This window comes from Arctopsyche grandis, chromosome 5, assembly GCF_051622035.1.
Source record: "Arctopsyche grandis isolate Sample6627 chromosome 5, ASM5162203v2, whole genome shotgun sequence".
In the NCBI taxonomy this organism is placed as follows: domain Eukaryota; kingdom Metazoa; phylum Arthropoda; class Insecta; order Trichoptera; family Hydropsychidae; genus Arctopsyche; species Arctopsyche grandis.
The window spans coordinates 9910632-9932584 of NC_135359.1; the positions used below are offsets into that span (position 1 = coordinate 9910632).

Here is a 21953-nt window from a genome sequence, read left to right on the forward strand (position 1 = left end):
TATAATGCTGCTAACCATACTAACACACTTGTGAAGAGTCTCGGTGATTACAACAAAATGTCTATACCCTTCAGGTATAAGCACAGATTACCTAAACACAATCTGCTTTAGGTCATCGACTTTAGTGAGTGTTTAATTAATATTTATTTATTTATTTATTTATTTATTTATTCTAAACAGACCATTGTGGCATAACAGGAATTCCTAAAGCGCCACAATGGTCAAAAAATATAACACAAAAACAAAATAACAATTAAACATAAACATAAATACACCCATACATAAACATAAAAAATAGCATTTAATAATAACAGATAAAGTAAAAATATCAAATAAAATATAGCATAAGGAATGCCTTATGCACCTACAGCCAGTTTCAATAAATATGTAAGAAACAACTACAAATACAAAACATCCCTGTAAAGCCCAAATGGAAGAGAGTTAATCAAAATTTCACTCATAAATCACAATCAATCATGAAAACAATGATGAGCGCAGACTACCAGATAAATGGGTTAGAGTAATTTCCGACAATTTACGCTCACTAAGGTGGAAAATATCACATTCAGTCTCGGCAGCAACGATTTCATTAAGAAGTCGGATAGCTCTTGGAATAGGAGCCATTCAAAAAAGGACTGTGCGGGCAGGAGGTACAGCATAATATTAATATTGCATTAGATGTATTATATGCATTTATAAGGATTGTAAATAGGTTTTTGAGCTCTTTTTCCTATTATACTGTAGATTAACATTAGAATAATATAATACTATGATTACCAACCAAATTAAATTAAATTGTAAAATAGAAAATGATCAATAGATCAGTAGCTATTAAAATAGATATAAGATGTATTGTGAACATTATTTCGTAATAATAAAAAGCATTTAAAAATCAATATAATGCTGCATAGTATAAATGGATATAATATGTACATACGTACATATGTACTTTTGAAGTTTCTTGAAATATATAAATTCCTACATATGTATGTACATACATACATGCATATGTATGTAGGAATTTATTTTTGCCAACAAAAATATAAAATGGACCATCCTGGTAGTTATATTCGTAATTTGATTGCGAATTTTTTGGGTTTAAGCCAAAATACCATTTCGCACTCATATCCAAATTTACAATTTTTTTTTAAATGCTACGTTGCAATTTTTGTTTTCTTACAATTTTTAAACGAAATTAATATTGAAAATTTCAAGTATATTTATTTGTGATTAGGAAACTAGCAATGGTCACTATATCAATATGTAAGAAATTATAATCAAGAAATTTGTAAATTGTAAGTGTAGCTATTTAAAAGTTGAGAGCGTCTGGAATCGACGAGCGTATAAGAAATGGCGCTCGTGCTAACCAGAGCTTATTTACCTGAAGAGTTTCGAGAGAGAAACGCGTACGACACTGGCCGTGATTGTTACGGTTTCGCGACCGACAACCCTTGCCCAAAGGGAAGTGAAAACGTTACATTTTTAATAATAATGACCGTGCAATAATTAAATCAAGTGTTCATTGTTCTGGTTAAGTTGTTATAAATTTTGCGATAATTGGCAAAGCGTGGCTGCAGCGAAAGCAATTGTATAATTGTAAGTAAGTTCAAAACTGGATTTATAAAATGCGTTTGATATTTATGATGTAATTCGTTACACAAAATCAAAGTAAAAAGTCATATTTCGTAAAAATAATAAATCAGTGATACTATCGTATAAAACAATATATAATATGTATATAAGTACATACATGGTTGAATTTTATACCTTTAGAGTACAACGATTTTTTTAGATTTGATTTAATAACAATTCTCTAAGTACTTAGAACTTAGTACCAACCGACAAATATCAAATATGTACATTAATCATATATATGTATGATATCGCTAATCTGTGTGTCTGTGTGTGTATCTGCGATAACGCTCGCCGTACTATAAAAGTCGTTACATATGTACGTCACAGTCAACAAAATGTAAGAATATAGTACGAATATAATAACGAAACAAAAAACTTCTATATATACGGTTTGCTACCAATGTTTCCTGTAGGCTAATAGACGGTGCTAAGTCTCTGAACATTTAGCGCCATCTGTTGAAAATTTATTTAATTAATTCATTTTTCTATTGGTGTTTTATATTGTTTATATATGTATGTAGGTATTTAGGTAGTTTTTACCATTTTTTTTTCATATTAAACAATTAAATATATATATATATATATATATATATATATATATATATATATATATATATATATATGTATATATATATATATATATATATATATATATATATATATATATATATATATATATATATATATGTATATATATATATATATATATATATATATATATATATATATATATATATATATATATATATATATATATATATATGTATATATATATATATATATATATTTTAAAGGTAGGATCGAACACAGAACCGACACATTTCTTTTCATTTTTTTAATATTTTAATATGCCAACATCCATACGATGATATTTCATCTGGTACAACCAGTGCCAGTTTTAGGGGGGGGGGCTGGGTCGGGCCAAATAAATTAGGGCGCCAAACGATGCGCCAAAGGCGCTTTAAAATTTAAAATTAGAGCGCCAAAAGCCATTCAAAATTTTAGATTAGAGCGCCGAAGGCAAAAGTTTTTTCTAAGGGTGCTTAGAAAAAATTGCCCGAGTGCGCCATCGGGTGTAAGGCCAGCACTGGGTACAACACTAGTTACTTATATATTTATATAAACTTTACCCGATTACATATGTATTTATCAATATTTTGTTTGATATTCACATATATTTCGCTTCTATGATTAATAATTTATATATTTTTTTAAACCTATAAGGAATGTGCACAGTTCATGTAACAAATTTTTCTTATTTCATAATATTTTAAAGCCAGAGTAAATAGAATTTCAAGTACAAATAATAGATATGTATTTGGTTCATATTTTTAATCAAAAACATGGCGTTAAATGTCTCAACACAATAAGCACTTATGTATGTATGTACATATTTTTATAAGATAAACAACTCAATAGAAAGATGTCAATCTAATTATCTGTTTTTTTTATCATCATTTTACAACGGTGTAACTACGTATGTACGTGCATTCATTGAAATTATTATTTTGATTTAAAAAAAGCCTTATTTTCATATGTAATCGTATTACAAGAGATCAAAACTGCCATATGGAATATAATTAATAATTACATATTTAATGTAATGTGAAAAAATCTTGTCTTTATTGTTTTTTTTGTTGTTTTTATACCGATCATAATTAACGACTCGTATTTTTATGACCTCGGTGATCTAATTTATGTATAAGCGACATATTTGGCCGCATCGCTAACTACATACATACATACATATATGTGTTTATTTCGTTACAAGTCGACGACATTGTCATTATATCTGCGGTGTTGTTGTTTATTGAACTGTTGCACTTCGTAAGAATTTGAATCGAATTATCAACGCTCGGTGAAAATGTGTCAAAGACTCATAAATTCATTATCACCGGCGATTGTCTACAAATAAAATACTTATTACAATCATACATTCGATTCGATAAGTAATTATCATGGAATTTGCAAGGTTCCCTCCCATTCATTATATTCCTTTCGAAAAATACAAATACACATTGCGAAAATAGTTTTATGCAATGATTGGATGATGATCAAAAGTGAAAATAAATACGCATTCACGTAAATTGTGTAAGAATCATTTCGCATCGCGAAAGCATCATTTCCTCACGACTGAGAGTGTAATGAGAAAATGACTTACCGAAATTTTTGACATAGCTCGTTCAAACGTTGACCCATTTTAAACAGTATGAATTTATTATGTGTTAATTTGCGGTAAAAACATTGCATGGCCTGTGTACATTGGAAACGAGAAGTGTTATTTTTTTTTTGCGACAAGAGGGAAAGTCACGTTTATTACCCAAGATATACATACATATGTATGTATGTATGTATGTAGTGAACTTGACATGTTATCTCATTTTACTGCAACATAATCGTACAGAATATTGATAGTGTAAAATATTATTTGATTGTATGAAAAGATAATTTGAACATTTAATATATTAAACAATTGGGAGAAATTACTAAAACACAAAGTACTTGATTATTATTAAAGATATTGTTTCACTTATCATAATTTGTATGTAATTCGAGTTTGAAAAATCATTATTATATACCCATCATTATATACATAAAATATAACATGAAGGAAAATACTGAATTTTAACAGTTAATATTTTCTAGATGAATCTATCAAGACGTTTTCCAAGCATTTTACTATTTAAAAAAAAAATCTGATACGTACATGTGTATTTATGTATTATGGCTTTTGATTTCCCGGATTTTTTCAATTCCCGGGACACGAGATGAGGCTCGGGATCGTTCCCCGGATTCCCGGGATCCTGGGATATATGATGTTCAATGTAATGCATTTTTTATTAACATTAAATTTATTTATTTAAAAATTTAAAATAAACAAAATACATATCTATACAATGAAAAAATGTAATTATAAAAAAAAATTGTTTGAAATACTTTCTTAAGAATACTAAAATATTTAAATTGGAATCCGAAAGCCTATTCCTAGATTTTGCACTAATGTATCTCTTTAAACTCTTTAAATTTCGGTAGAAGCTGGTTTTATAGCCAAAAGGTACGAAAATAATTTTTGGTTTATTAAAAATTATCTGTTTTTTTCTCTCGTCATTATATACATACATATACATATGTTCATAATGACAATATTCATTTATTTTTTGAAGTTGACGCTATTTTTACTGACGTTATTTTGTAGTTTTGTCTTTGATAACTCCTTGTTTAATTCTTCATTCATCGTCAAACACACAATCATCTAATCTTAATCAAAATCTAAAAGTTTCTTCCATTGTGGAATCAACAACACAAAAAGGACACACTCGCTCCATAATAGTTTCATCGTAGGATAAACATTCGCCTTTATTAAACCATTGAAAGATCGTTTCGGTTGAATTATTTTCCCCGGGATTTGAGATAAGTATTACCGGGACCGGGACATAAAAACTTCCGTGGTTTCCCGGGAATTTCTGTCCCGAGTCGGCCCGGGCAGAAACCCCTAGTGTTTACATATGTAGATATCATTTACAATACTTAAAAAAAATAAGCTTAAATCCAACTTCAATTTATTTAAATTTAAATTTGATTTTCCATAAATTATACTATGTATTTTCACAATACAGAAGTCTATTCTTATAGCGACTGATGCAATGATCATTATTTATTTTACTTAAATAAAATTATCTCATATTGTATCGTTTGCTTAATGGATAATAGAAAAAAACCTCTGTTTCAATTCGTATTTAGTATTAATAAAAAGGTTAAATTACACTGGTGCCTACTCCCTGTATTTTTATGGTGCTGGTGTGAATGGCAACGCGTATATACCAGTTTAAATACATTAGCCATAATTGTAAGATTCGTATTTACTATTTCGAAATAAAACATGGTTTCAGTATAACATACATACATTTATGTATTTAGATATTGAAAACGAGGGGTTAAAGATACATATAATATATGTGCATATAATCATAATAAGGTGAGTGGGAATGAAAAGACGCGGCAGCAAGCAAACAATTTGACAATACAAATACACGACGACGTAGGGAGGCCACTATCTTCCTGAAGCCGCTCTCATCCTCAAAGTGAGGCACGTGCCCTTCTATAAACATCTACGACACCCCTCCGTAGCCCGGTAGCATTTGTATTGTACCTTTAACAGCTTCATTGTCTGCTGCTTGTATTTCATTCATAGTTCACCAGTATAGAGGTTAGTCAAAAGGACATAAATAATTGCCTCTTTACCTCTACACTGGAGTGGTAAAACTGTCTTGCAAGCATATTATCTCTTACACATATTGCGTTTCGATGTTACGGTCATTGGAGAGATTCTTCGTCAGCAGGTGTCAGCAGCAAGTTCCTTGACTTACGATTTCAAGATTTCGTCCATTCAAAATTATGTTGGGAACAAAATGAGGACCTACATATGTAGATCGTATCGGAAAATCGAATCGTTTTGGCTACATATTTTTCATACAGTATGTACTTGGATGTGAATAATGTGCTATCTCACTAAAACAATTATTATAATGAAAATGCAACCTTCGAATTACACAATGCAACTTTTCATGCGGCTCAGTCCATTATTATTTTTCCGATTGGCATAAATTAAATACATTTAGCTAATGATGCATCTAAAAAAAGAAAATAAGCGCTGTATTAATTACACGAATATTAACGATTTTGTTCTCAGATAAACAATTATATCTGACTTTAACGTCCCAATTATTATAGATTGTTATTACTTGTACATGTACGGATGTGGGTTATCGCAGTCGCGCACGTAAACGAAAATATGCGATGTTTGGTTTTGAAAATCGAATTCCGATACGTTTTAAGTTTACAAATTTTTTAGCGACCTTGAAATATTGATGTTTACTTAGTCAGATTTGCATAAATTTTAGTTTATTTAAATATGAACACGAATCCGAACCTGTACGTTCAAAGTGCAAACTTAATCATTTGAATTTTTACTTTATAAACTAGTTAATCCGTTCGAAATTTATTTATTTCTTTTCTTATTAAGTAGGAGGTGTTTGAAAAAATACACATTGGTATGAGAAAATAAACAAAAACAAAAATTTGAAGCATTCTTTCCTTTTGACTCATTTATGTGTGTACTTATTACTAAAGCCCGGACCCAGAAGGTGCCGCGTATTGTTCAAATGTTGTAAATGCATTGTTAAAGGTTTGCCGAACCTTTTTTACAAAGGATTTACAACAATGGAACAATGAGCGGCCCCTTGGCTATCCTACCTCTACTTATAACAGCTTAATTGTATACGGATGTTAATTTTCATTGAATACATACATATATGTACGTATAATACATATTTATTGGGTAAATTTAAAATAAATTGATAATAATTACAAACGCATATAAAAAACATTTATCTTTACTCTATATTCTTATTTGATTTTTGTCAACCTTTAATTCAAAAGTAATAAAAATAAAAATTATGTATAAAAAAAGGACGCGATGTATGTATGTATGTGCGAGTGTATCGACAAGTATGGAGATTTCAAAAAAACAAATTTTAGAATACCAAAAGTATATGAACGTTATGCATAGGGATGTGGCGTGATGACCGATCGAATCGATAAGACGCGGGGAAGCGGGGAAGTGGGGAAGTTTGGAGTGTGTGACATGTGCTCCTGATATTGAGCACTTGCGTTAAAACGGGTGACGTCAGCGTCAGATGTAATGCGCGGGCGCGTACACACATACACACATCCACGAAGTCACACTCACACATTTATTAATCGCTCGACATTTTACGATTAATACGCGCGCCTATGAGTTACTATATTTATATACAATATAAATCTTAATTTTAATTCGTCTATCGATTCCTTTCCGAAGCCATCCGTTGAAATCAACGGGCACTAGTAATACATGTATTATATGTATAGGGCAAAGATCATGATTAGAGATCCGTTATTTTAGCGTCTCTATATTTTTTCGCAAAAACATAACACTCACTTGAATCGTGCAAATTCAAAATTTATTAAATATTTTTGTCCACTCTACAAACACAATCACATATATACAAAACAACTAAATTGAGGAAAATTCACGTAACAATTAATTTGCCTTAAAGGTACATTTTAAAATTTCTGTACACCTTTGTATACATTTGTAAATATTATATAATTAGAATTCATAGAAATTTACAGTATCACCAATAAGCGGAAAAATCCCGAACAATGTATAATAACAAATATTGAACACAGATGATTCATCACTGTTAATCAAATTACAATACTATCACATACATTGTACATATCGAAGGTCTAAAATACTTCCTACTAATCAATGAATAAATATTTGATAATTTTATTACTAAACTTTAACTATAAATCGTTCTACGACCTCAAGGTCATATTATATTTTAGTATAATTTGCGATACACGTGCTTGTATGTATGTAATTCTATTCTGGATTTAATTATTACGCATATTATTTAACTAAAAAAAAATTACGACATTGAGTGTGGGTTATTATGTATATTAAACTGAGAACCGCAAATGAAATTTTATATCCGAGGTAGTTATCCATTGGAGCGTAATTACATATACTATACATATGTCCATCTTAAGTGTCATTAGCTTTACGTTCATATCACTTTTAAATTATTATACAATAACATTTATTTTAAACTAATGAATAATATTAGATATTTTTTAAATATAAATAGAATTCGAAGATTCGCTTTGTGAGCATGCATTGACACGATGACGGTGACAAAGACCGTCGCCCTTATCAGTGGTGAATATAGCGCGAAAGTTTGCTTATCTCGTCCGGTTCAAAGGGTGAAACCAGTCAGCACGATCTGATGCAGCTGGATCTCGATCCTGGTCAACAGTCGTTGCAAATTGTAGGCCGAGCTCGAAGGTAAAGACGGCCAACTGGTTTTGCATGGAGAGCTCAAGGGCGCGCAGATCACCGAGCTAATTTCTCGTTCAACTCTGTTGGCATTTTAAATTATTCGCACTCGATTTGTATATGTAGGTTGATATTTTAAATATATTCATACTTATTGAATATATTTAAATTGTTTATAACCTATAGTATTATATGTATATTTCAACATCTCCATTGTCTTGTGAACTGATCACTTATTAATATAAATTAAATGTTTATGTACAAATACAACTATAAAATTTATAACAAAGAAATCTTTTGATACTTACACACAATGTAGGAGCGTATCTATAGATATGAAATTTATTTTCATATACGAACTAGCTGATTTACACGATTTTGCTCGGACGGATAAAAGTTGAAAAATTTAAATATATATGTATGTATGTATGCACGTACATATGTAGGAGGCCTTTGACCCTAAACTCCAACCCCTGCAAAATAACATCTACAAGCTTAATTAAGGAATCATGAGATATTTCTGAATTGAAAATATGTATGATGATTGTTTATTTGTCTATTTGCATAATAGACAAATAAACAATCATCATACATATGACGGGCTTAAAACCAGACTGTTACAAGTGACATTTTAAAAAAAATCTGGTTTAAGTGCTAAAATAATAGCATTTCAAATACTTCATAGTATATAAATTATAATATGAACTTAAATAGGTTTTTTATGGATTTTTTTATGTATGTAAAATATGATGAGTGTTTTTCGAAACATAAAAAATCTCACAGAAGTTGGTGAAAATATTACGATCAAAAACTTGTGAAGGAAAACAGGTTTACTTCTTAAAATGTTTTCTTACTTTTTTCATATTGCAATATTTTCGTATTGAAACCCACCTGAATTATCCTCACCAATTCAATTCTATCAGTATTTTATAAGCAATCGTACATGTACAGGTAGCCCTGAATACGTTTTAGCCTTAATTTGTTATTTGCGGTTAGTTTCTTCTTCTTCTTGTGATTTTCTCCCTTCAAGTAGCACGGCCCTGGCAATCTGTTCCCTCCCCCATCCCAGCCTGTCGTCAGCCCTGCCGATACATACATTTTATAACACTATAACATTTTATTTTATCTTTAATTGATACTAGGAAGGCTTAACAGGTAACCCCAATACGCCTTCCTGTCCAGAAACATTGTACATTTGATATAAATACTATGAAAATTATACAAAGTACATAAATACATATCAATTAACATCCTCAGAGACATTTATTGTCAAATCTGTATATTTGCAGCAATTTATACAATTCAGTGAAATTCGAGATTGATGAAAATTTGAGATTTTGCGAGGATATGGGTAAGGTTGCCAATTTGTTGAAACCGTTTCAATGCAAATCAGATAAATTGGCAAACTCTGATAGGAAATGATCGACCTGAAATCACAAATCCAAGGTCTGGCCAGCAGAAACTAGTGGGATTTGAACCCGTGACCACTCTGTTCGATGCATTATATGCTAACCACCAGTGCCGGTTTTAGGGGGGGGGCTGAGTTGGGCAGCGACCAAGGGCGCCAAATAAATTAGGGCGCCGCTCGATGCGCCAAAGGCGCTTTAAAATTTAAAATTAATTAATTAAAAAATAAAAAGCCATACAAAATTTTAGATTAGAATGCCAAAGGCGAAATTTTTTTCTAAGGGTGTTTAGAAAAACTTGCCCGAGGGCGCCATTGGGTGTAAGGCCGGCACTGCTAACCACTAGTCTATTCTGCTGGTACATACATATGTACATATGTATTTGCATACATATTATGCATTAATATGAAGTATTGCCTCATTGTGTTAATAATTCGGCTCCAATAGGCAACTAAACACTACATAAATAATTATAAAAATGTGACATGAAAACTATTGGTACATATGTATATAAGTCAAATTTGAAAACAAACCATTAAAATATCAATCTAATTTGAAACATTTAGACCGCAAAGTTGCTATTTCCATTACTCGGCCACATCCAAAACAAAGACACTGTCATTAAAATAGAAATTTTCATCATTTCAGTTGTGACCACCGCCGTAAGTTGACGAGCTACAACCACCTGAATCCACTGAGAGTCGAAACAATCTACCCAAGATGAATTTGGCAATGCGAGAGTTGCGCAACGGGTTCCTGTTTGAGGGCACCACAGCATCGGCTGGTCACTCCGAACAAGTGTACCTACCAACCACTTCGACCATCATCAACCCCAGCAATTCCTCGAAGATCGTTCCATTCGTGACTGAGGTCAAGTCCACACAGACTCTGAACGAACAGCCTCCGGCCAAAAAGCCAGACATCTTCCACAGCTCGGGCTCGGACTTGAGCAAGAGCTCTAAAGAGACGGTGGATATATACTTTGAAAACATCCACTACACGGTCTCATTGGGATTCAGAAAAGGTACGTAATCACAATGTAAATGTACCGGGAAGTAGTATATACGTAAGTATGTGTTCCTATATCAACGAAAAACAATGGTTCGCAGTCCTTGATCGTAATGTTTTCGTTGTAAAAATTGCGCGATCTAAACGTGATGAAATTTGTACTTTTCTAGCAGGGCTCTTTCGCTCGGTATTTTGTCGTGATTGAGAAATCTCTGAGCAATAATTGGTTAGTTTCGCTCTTATTTTTTTACACAAGAATTTTATTCAAGCAACATTTTACATATTGTGACATATGGTATTGAATTGTTGTAGTTATCTTTATGCCTATAGGTACATATGTATCAAAATTATTTATTATTATTTTACTCCCTTGCCTCGTCTTTTAAATTTTAGTCAAATACAATAAATTAATATTATTAATATTGTAATAAAATAAATTCTGATCTGGTATGATAAATAATCAATATTTTAAAAATGTATATTTGAATAGGAAAGAGATTTTAGTGCTTAGGGCCAAAATTTTAAAAACAGGCCTTTTTTGAAAAAAAAAGTGCCGGAACTCAATTATTGTCAAGTTTTTTATTAGAAAAGATTATATTCAAATTATATTATATAGAATATTCGTTTGAAACATAAAAAATGCCGATAAAAAAGGTGCCGGAACGCCGTTCCACTGCGTTACATCGGAAAAAGCCCTGCATATATACATATATATATCGCTATTCTGTGTATCTGTATATCTGCGATAACGCTCGCCGTACTGTAATAATCGTTTCGATTTGACATACATATGTACGTCGCAGCTAAAACACTGCCAACAAAATGTACGAATATAATAACGAAAGAAAAAACTTCTATATACAAGTTAAACATTGTCTAAATGTTTCCTCTACGCAAATCAGTGTCTATACATTTAGGGCCATCTATTTAAAATTTAATTAATTTTTCTATTGGTGTTTTATATTGTTTATATATAGGTAGGTAAGTAGTTTTTACCATTTATTTTATATTAAACAATTAAATTAAAATGATTTAAATCGTGTTTGAAAAAAATTCGACGGCGTGCGGATCGAACACAGGACTGGCACATTTCTTTTAATTTATTTTTTATTTAATACCCATGCGATGATATTTCATTGGGTACAACACTAGTTACATATGATATCACTGAATTCATCTCAATTTTATGATGTATTAAAAATTAGTAACATAATTTTGAACAAAATTAATTAACATCACTAATATTTATATTGTGTCAGTAATAATATTTAAAATAAATAAGTAACTTAGAATCAGTGGCTGGCAATTTCTTAAGTTTGAAATTTAATAGGTTGTGGCTATTTGCAAGTACTATATCTGCGAATTATTGGCTATTTGCAGGTACTATATCTGCGAATTGTTGGCTATTTGCAGGTACTATATCTGCGACAGGCGCAAAGCCTTCTGCGCATGCGCGTGAACTTATAATCTGATAATAATTTCTTACATTTAATGTATGCTAGACTTGTTTAATCAATCGTTTATTCAATGAGGCAAATAAACTTCGCACGTTTATTATAATAGATTTATATAATTTAGCTAGTTTGCGGCTTGAACTTGTATGTAGGTATTATACGTTGTATATGATAATAATTTTCTAACAATTAATAATATTAACTAATTTGGATTATATTTTTTACTCTACGTCACTTTACGAGTTCGAACTAAATTTTAAAAGGTTTAAAACAAATTTTAAACAGTAAACACGCTGACAGTGGCATAGTACCTGCAAATAGCCAATAATTCGCATATATAGTACCTGCAAATAGCCAATAATTTGCAGATATAGCACCTGCAAATAGCCACAACCAATTTAATATACATATAATAGTAAAATTTGTGCAAAAAAAAAAACAATAAAGGTGCATTGAGGTCAATTTAGATAACGTTGCATTAGTCATGTCCATTTTGATGTGTTAAAATTTTTACTATAATTGATTTACTGTGCAATTTATTCAAATTAAATAAAAATCGACATTTTCCATTATATGTACATGTGTATATATATGATATTTTAAATGCACAGTCATAATTATTAAATATAAATATTCACAAAATGAATCAAAACAAAAACATCATATGGCTTCTTCTAAAACTATCTACATAATTCGCACTTTTCACAACACAAGCAGTGATGAATCGCGTCTTCCAAGTTTTCCACTGATTTGTTTGGATACTCTTGACAAATCACGTATTGATAACATGATTTAGATTTCGATTTTGAAGATCGGCATGCTTTGCGATAATGGTGTGAATGAACCACGCGATGGTCAACAAGGTCCTCGCGATAACTTTCACGGTCATATTCATCCGCACTTGCGCTTTACGATAGCGAAAACTGCTTTTGCTTCAATTTTGAAACTTCAAGGCAATTTCAACTGACGAGCAACTAATGTAAGATCAATATACTGTTATTACTGCTAAAATCCGACACCAATGCACGATTCCACGAACATTTTTAGTGATTCTTGGCTTATTTTCCTTGAACGTACGTACATATGTATGTGCTTATAAACATTTAATGATATTGGCTACCTTTGCATTGCATTTCAATAAAATTGAAATGTTTTCGTGGATGATGTCATTTATCCGTAATCAATCGATGAGTGGAATCTACAAATAAACTCTAATTACTATTATAAAATTGAAGTTCATTAAAATTATTTTTTGGTCAAGGTAGTATTTATAATACAAAAAAAGATGTTGCATGGATGTTAATTTAATTTGAATTTGTATTTAAATAATTTCGTATCAATTAAATCTACATCTGAAACTTTTTATACTTTTTAATGTGACAAAATCCTTCATAGCAACAAGATTTCATTGATTTCAAAACTCTATTAAACGATGTGTTCGGTAAACAGGAAAATGTAATCTTAGAAACTCGTGAATTATTCATGAATTATTACGGATTATGGAACAAGTCACCGAATTATTTTATTTATTTTAATAATATTATGCAAATATATATCTGCTAATTTAAAAAAAAATTCATATGTATTTTATCGTATATATAGTAGAGCCTCGATTATCCGGATTGTTAAAAACAAACACAAATTTTACGATCTTGAAATGCATAGCATAAAATTTTGAAAACAACATGGATTAATGAGTGTCTTCAAAATTCAATACTCGAAGGACGTTTGTAAATTTAAAATTTGATCGCGATTTAAATATTTATTTTTAATATTACCAATATGGAAAAGAAAACGAGTTGTATTATCATTAAAAGACAAATGAAATATAATCAATGCTTTAAAAAACGGTGTCTTAGGAGGTTTTTGTCAAATAAATATGTTGTTGGAACGTCAATGATCTCGGATATAAAAAAACAAAGTGAAAAAATTATAAATTTTACTGATTTTTAATGTCAGAAGATGGAAGCTCAGAGTGAAGGTTATTAAAAATCAGGAAATGAAGAAGTCGAAGAGTATTTTTGTGTGGTTCATTCAAAGACGATCGTCTGGACAGCCAATATCTGGTCCATTATTGTATGAAAAGTATTCGCGATTTGGCAGCTTCAAAAAGAACAGCCAACTTTAAGCAAAAATCCATAATTGGATTTCTTAATAATAATTTAATATTGAACCTCATATTATTATATATGTAAATATCTATATATATATAAAAATGAATGTCTGTGTGTGTGTGTGTCTCGAATAGGCTCCTAAGCCACTGAAGCGATTACGATGGAATTTTCAGGATTTGTTGTATGCATGTCCGGTAAGATTACTGTGAAAAAAAAACGGGAAAAAGCGGGAACGGAAACGGGAAAACCGGGAATGAGTGTCATTCGCTATAATTTCAAATATTTTCGCGTCGCGACCAGGGTGTTCGCTGCCTGCGTTGTTCCGAAAAATGGGAACGGGAACAGGAACGGGAACGAGAACGGGAAAGGGAACGGGAACGAGAACGGGAACGTGAATTGCATGCGTTATTGTGGCATTGCAACGCATGCAGGGCTCAGCTAGTAGACAAATAAAAATTCATACTGAATGTATACGTCTTTCCCTGTCAATTATGATTTTTTCAATTATCCAGATTTTTCATTATCCGCACTACCTTAATCCCCAATTAGTACGGATAATCGAGGTTCTACTGTAGTTATATTTTATATTATCCATTATTACACTCGGTTCATAAACGAAAAGTTATGTCTAATTTAATTTAAATTTTATCAAGCAAATTTATTAAGTCGGAAAACGTTTGATATTCAATATTATTTAAACAAAAACAATCAATATTGACAGCTCTGTACTGTCAAAATAAAACATTATCATATGAAAAACATTTGGTCACATCGTTTTCGACAGCAGTTTGAAATATTGACTCAATCTGTAACAATTCTCTATTTGTAACGTTTAGTATCATCAACACGTCCACTTTTTTAGACATTGTTCTCACAAACATCAATTCAATTGCGAAACCTAGTAATAAGTTCATTACTTTAAAATCTGACCCATGCACATCTAAAATATGAGATGGGTTATCAATACGTTCATAAATAACACTATCTGGAATTTTGAAAAAAAGAGCATATTGATCATTGGACTAAGCACAATCAGATGTAAATATGTTGTACAAATAATTGATACCGGGGCAAATTGTTATATTTATACCATTACTCATCGATACAGTATAGATATTTGGATTTGGACACAAATTAATGATACTTTATATTTGAAACAATGAGTAAATATAAATGAAATTGTGACGATTTGGATAACTTTTCAAGTTATAGTTCCAAAAAAACTTACAGATATATCTGGCAAAACTGAAACAAACATTCTGGACCAAGTCCAACATGTACGACTCTTTTTATAATTGCATGAATACGCTGAAATTATCGAGGCAATGGTGTCCTCAGTGTTTGTTCACTTGTATAATTACGTATAAAATGCGCACATTGGGGGTAAACGACTTTGTTTATAAACAATACCAATAGTGATAGCACACTCTCTATCAACCGGTGAATGGTGCGGAACAAATAATACAACTTTGGCAAATTGATAACCTTAAACGATAGATATATATCATGTTGTGAAATTGAGTACGGAAATGGTGACTTTGGATTCGACGTCACCTATGTATCTTTATAATAAAACTATAATTACCCGGTGCATAATTATGTACATATATAAATGCAAAATATTAAGCATTGTCGTTTAAGATACAATGTAGTATTGAAGCTGTTGTGAATTCCAAGATTATAACTCTAGGGTCAGGGTTATGAGGAGGTAATAGAACGTTTGTATTGTATAACCATCATCAAAACAATTGGCTGTACAATAATAAAGTTAATAATATAATGAATAACAAGAAATTAATGTACGTTTTATGAATATTTCCATCATTCCTAATACTAAATGTACATACATACGTAATATACTTCATCAATTATATGAATTTTCACAATAAAACATATAATGGAAGAATTTTAAACTTTGATATTTTGCTTGAGTGATATTAAATACAATATTATAATCAGATAATGGATTGTTGTTGAAATTGATGACTCCTACGTTCAATGTATGTATGTATGTATGTACATACATATATAATAATATGATGTGCTGTGTCAACTAGCTTCCGAGTGTTTCGAGAAACTCTTTGTTCAAATTCTCTAGTAACTTATTGTTAAACGTCTCCATAAATAAATTTTCGATTGCCAGCAATGTGTTATTACATTATTGATATTGTTAATGTTTTTAAAGTGCAAATTAAATAATATTCTTAAGAGGGCTGGACACCAGCGCCTTGTCCTTACAAACGTATTACACTTCTCCCTTCCTCAATTATGGCACTAGAGATATTATTTTTTAATATGCTATGGATATCCACCATTGGGATGCATCTATCGTTTTATTTTTTTGATTAGTTATTTTTTATAGGAGCTAGAAGCCGCCAAACATCTATAAAATCGCCTATTTTTTACACCCACGAAAAGAGTCCAGCGTGCTTATTTAACGGTCGATTTTAAAAAAAATACGCACATAGTTGCACAGAAAATATCTTTCTCATACCGATGATGATTTTTTTTTTGAAATTGGTCCAGTTTCGGAGGAAAAAATAGGAGAATACGAAACCTCGATTTTGTCGATTTAAAATACGTTTTATCTGGTCGAAGCGCAACTGTCGCATTCACTCAATATATATATATATATATATATATATATATATATATATATTGATATATATTGTCGCATTCACTCAATATATACATTCACTCAATATATATATCGAAGAAAGGAACGGCAACAAAATTAAGGTTTCGGGTGTACAGCCCTCTTAAGTCTTAATAACCGATGGAGATGTGGATCTTGCATATTCACCTGTACATTGTTAAAGAAATCGGATTATATCACTGAATATGACTTAGAAAATTGTAGAAGTGATTGTATTTTCCTAATTATAATGATTCGTGTATTGGTTTTCAGGGATGAAAGAAATTTTACATGGTGTTACTGGTAGATTTTTACCAGGACAGCTGATAGCCATAATGGGACCTTCTGGTGCTGGTAAATCAACTCTGCTGGATGTATTATCAGGATATAGAATAAGCGGAGTCGAAGGTGCTGTTTACGTTAACGGACGAGGAAGAAATTTAGGTAAACATTGATAGTAAATCTAATTGAAACAATTCATTTTTTTAAGATTGAATGCATGCATGTAGATGGACATGTTTTATAAAAAATGTTAATGATACAGTTTTAACTCAATTCAAAGTTCACTGAGAGACAACGTCATTCCGATAAATTTATATATGTATATAAAACTACCTTTGAACTGATAAATTTAAAATTATAGATTTAATCTTATTTTTGACAATCAAGAATTGTGTAAATGTAACACTTTATTATTACCATGCAGATAGATTTAAGAAAATGTCGTGCTATATAATGCAAGATGATAGACTTCAACCTCTACTAACCGTTCAAGAAAATATGAGAGTGGCGGCTGATCTGAAACTCAGTGAAGAATTAGATCAATACGATAAAGATGATACGGTAACAATTTTATGATAAATATATAGCACTGACCAATGAATTGTAAATTTTTTTATTCAAAATAAATCATATATAATAGATCGAACGTATCCTAACAACACTTGGATTATATGAGCATAAGGACACGAGAGCCTCCCGATTATCCGGCGGTCAAAGAAAACGTCTTTCAATTGCATTAGAACTCGTCAACAATCCACTGGTCATGTTCCTCGATGAACCCACTACGTAAGATTCCAGTCGATAATAGTTTATATGTAGTATGTGAAAATTACAGTCTGATAATTTTGACCTCTTTATTTTCAGTGGCCTCGACAGTGCATCTTGTAGGCAGTGCGTGTCTTTGTTGAAACTTTTAGCAAAAGAAGGAAAAACAATAATATGTACAATTCATCAGCCATCAGCTACCCTATTCCAAATGTTTGATCAAGTGTATGTGCTAGCTCAAGGAAGTTGTTTGTATCAAGGCAGTACCAATAATATAGTGCCATATTTGGAAAGTGTAAATATGCCATGTCCCAAATATCACAACCCTGCAGATTTTGGTAAGAAAGTAATCTATGGAAGTACCTTTTACTTTCTGAAGATGTTTGTTCTTACATTTTCCGTTGATTTTAGTCATTGAAATTGCATCTGGTGAGCACGGTGAAGATAAAATGAAGGCTATGATAGATGGTATGGAAAATGGAAAGTGTTTATCATGGTTTGAAAATCCATCAGATGTGTGCGATCTCAGAACATTAAGGTCGAGGAATCCGATAGCCAAAATGACTCGGTACAGGAAAACTGGCTTGGAAGAAACTTCCGAGACGAATCAACTGAAGGTTTTACTCAAGAGAGGTTTCCTTAAAGCAAGACGAGACTCGGTGAGTGTTATCTACTATGCAAATCTACAATTTTCAATTTAAATCCACTTAGGGTTGCCAACATGTCTCTTTTTAAGAGAACGTGTTCTCTTTTTTTGATTTTGATTTTTAAATGCTTTTTATTATTACGAAATTATGTTCACAATACATCTTATATCTATTTTAATAGCTACTGATCTACTGATCATTTTCTATTTTACAATTTTATTTTATTTGGTTAGTAGTCATAGTATTGTATTATTCTAATGTTAATGTACAGCATAATAGGAAAAATAGCTCAAAAACCTATTTACAATGATCTCTTTTTTAACGCAATTCTTTTGTTCTCTATATTTTTTATATTATACCCATAATGTCCTCTTTTTCAATTTTGACAATAATTTCACGCAGTCCGTACTAATATATATTTTCTCTCACAAGATATGACGTGAGTGGAGAAGTCTTTTGCAATACCTGGCCAAAATGCCAATGTGTGTAGAAAGAATATTTTCCATGATCAGTGGACAGTCCACTAAAGAAAGATATTAGTTGAAAATTTCCACTGCTTGGGGTATTTTAACCGTAGTATATATTTATACAAATATATAATGTTTAGAATTTTATAAAGAAATAAAAGAAAATAGGAAACTTTTGCATCAAATTAGCAGTAAATAATAAATATAACAACAGAGATGATAACATTGAGGGTAGGTATGAAGATGATTAAATTCAACAATTAATTTTTAAGCGCACTTTTCAAGTTCCTAACTATATATGTATGTATGTTCCGGTTATTATGAAAGTGGAATAAGTCATATAATATTTATAGTCATATATATATATATATATATATATATATATATATATATATATATATATATATATATATATATGTATCGTTTGAGATAATTGGACTTTTGGGTAAATTTGTTTTAAAAATTATTTTGATACTACATAAAAATGATTACACATTATGATTCTTAGCCTTATAGATCTTCCCTGTACTGGTGGAATTTTACGATTACCTTGTAAAATAATGGTATTTTTGGTACCTTAAATAACTCCACTTTAATAATAACACATAAAGAAAATTGTAAAAAATATACATTTTTTTGTTAAATATACTCTTTTTTTGCCCTTGATTTTTTTTTTTGATTTTTAAATGCTTTTTATTATTACGAAATTATGTTCACAATACATCTTATATCTATTTTAATAGCTACTGATCTACTGATCATTTTCTATTATACAATTTAATTTAATTTGGTTAGTAATCATAGTATTATATTATTCTAATTTTAATCTACAGCATAATAGGAAAAAGAGCTCAAAAACCTATTTACAATCCTTATAAATGCTCATAATACATAATATTAATTAAAGACTCTCTAAAGTCGATGACCTAAAACAGATTGTGTTTAGGTAATCTGTGTTTATACCTGAAGGGTATAGACATTTTGTTGCATTTTTTTTGCCCTTGACACATGGCAACCCTATGTAGATCCACTAAATTTGATAATATATATATAATACATTATGTAGACTACATTTTTTAAAAATGTCTCATTTTTACCAACCCCAAATTTCACCCGCCCGACAGTTCATTTATATAATATAGATATGAAACTTCTATTATAAATATATGTATGAAATAAATGCTAACAAAAAAAATATATTAATTTATAGACATTGACACATCTTCGCATAATTGTTAACATCGCAACTGGAATTATGCTTGGTTTGTTGTTCATAAATTCCGGTAATGAAGGTTCCCGAGTGCTCGACAATTACAATCTGCTGTTCGCAATATTGATTCATCTCATGATGACCACAAAAATGCTCACAATTTTAACTTGTACGTATTCAAATATAAAAGCATACATGTATGATATGTTAAAATCTATGACAAATTATTAACATGACAATTACATTCTCATAGTTCCAATGGAAATGAATATTTTACTGAAGGAACATTTTAACAGATGGTTCTCGCTTCCGTCGTACTATTTATCGATAACGATAGTGGATATACCGATAGCGGTAAGTTTAATAAATTTACATTTTATGACCAAAATAATCAGTATGCTAAAAATTAGTTTTATTTCAGATATTTTGCTGTTTTCTTTTCAGTGTAATTATTTACACAATGTCGGGACAACCATTAGAACTATTTAGATTTGGAATGTTTTTCACGATATCATTACTGGTTGTATTCGTTGCTCAAGGGTTCGGATTGATGATCGGGGCAGTGTTCGATGTTGTTGTAAGTTCTTTATTGAAAAAAATTGCGCTCATAATTCAAATAACCATTTTATTAAAACATACTGATTTATAATTTCAGAACGGAACATTTTTGGGACCTACCATATCAGTCCCAGTTATGATGTTTGCTGGATTTGGTGTAACTTTACGTGACTTGCCCAAATACCTTTACTGGGGTTCATACGTTTCTTATCTACGTTATGGTTTGGAAGGCTTCGTCGGTGCAATTTATGGTGAAAATCGTCCAATTCTAGACTGCGAAGAACGATATTGTCATTACAAGTGAATAAAAACTGTCAATTTATTCATTATAATACAAAATATGTGCATTATAATATTAATTTTTGTTCATTCTCTTCTTACAGATATCCCCAAAAATTCCTCAGTGAGATTGCGATGCGCGGAGATCAATTCTGGACTGATGTCATCGCTCTTAGCGTAATAGCAGTAGGTTTAAGAATTGTTGCTTTCTTTCTTTTGAGATGGAAGATAACGTCAGTGCGATAGATAAAATAGAAAAATGTATATTTATGCAGAATCATTCCAAATATTTAATTAAAAAAAAACTTATATAAAAGACATCAAAAAATATAATCGGGAATAAGTTATAATCTAATTTATAAGTAAATATGTGTATGTATATATGCAAACATATTTATTAACTGAGTTTTGTTTGCTCAATTTAGTTTAATGTTTTACATTTAAAAATGACATTAGTTTATAAGGTTTTTTTATATTGAAATTCTCAATGAATTACCAAAAATGTTCTTCTTTAATGTTGCATTGTGAAGCAAAACAAAAGGAACAAACCCCTAGAAATGAAAAGAAAGCATGTACAAGTTTTAAATTATGTGATATGTTTATATTTAAG

General features: G+C 30.6%; 1 protein-coding gene across 2 annotated transcripts; it reads left to right on the plus strand.

The window, feature by feature from the left end:
• The first annotated feature begins 1341 nt into the window (after positions 1-1341).
• On the plus strand, positions 1342-21903 carry LOC143911909 (ATP-binding cassette sub-family G member 4). Of its 2 annotated transcripts, none has more exons than XM_077431002.1 (12): positions 1342-1596; positions 10573-10948; positions 17409-17579; positions 17842-17978; positions 18058-18203; positions 18282-18520; positions 18594-18841; positions 20507-20675; positions 20760-20860; positions 20928-21083; positions 21162-21364; positions 21448-21903. In XM_077431002.1, exons 2-12 carry the CDS (start codon positions 10645-10647, stop codon positions 21587-21589), a joined length of 2016 nt encoding a protein of 671 aa, XP_077287128.1. In that variant the 5' UTR covers positions 1342-1596; positions 10573-10644; the 3' UTR covers positions 21590-21903. The 2 variants fall into 2 exon arrangements, with proteins under 2 accessions (XP_077287128.1, XP_077287129.1); XM_077431003.1 differs by having other exon boundaries at positions 1374-1600; positions 21448-21898.
• Positions 21904-21953: the final 50 nt, after the last annotated feature.

Coding starts and splice junctions, on each gene's coding strand:
- LOC143911909 (XM_077431002.1), top strand. CDS start 10,645: ATGAATTTGGCAATGCGAGAGTTGCGCAACGGGTTCCTGTTTGAGGGC. Junction 17,979..18,057: donor AATACGATAAAGATGATACG/GTAACAATTTTA, acceptor CATATATAATAG/ATCGAACGTATCCTAACAAC. Junction 20,676..20,759: donor AATGCTCACAATTTTAACTT/GTACGTATTCAA, acceptor ACATTCTCATAG/TTCCAATGGAAATGAATATT.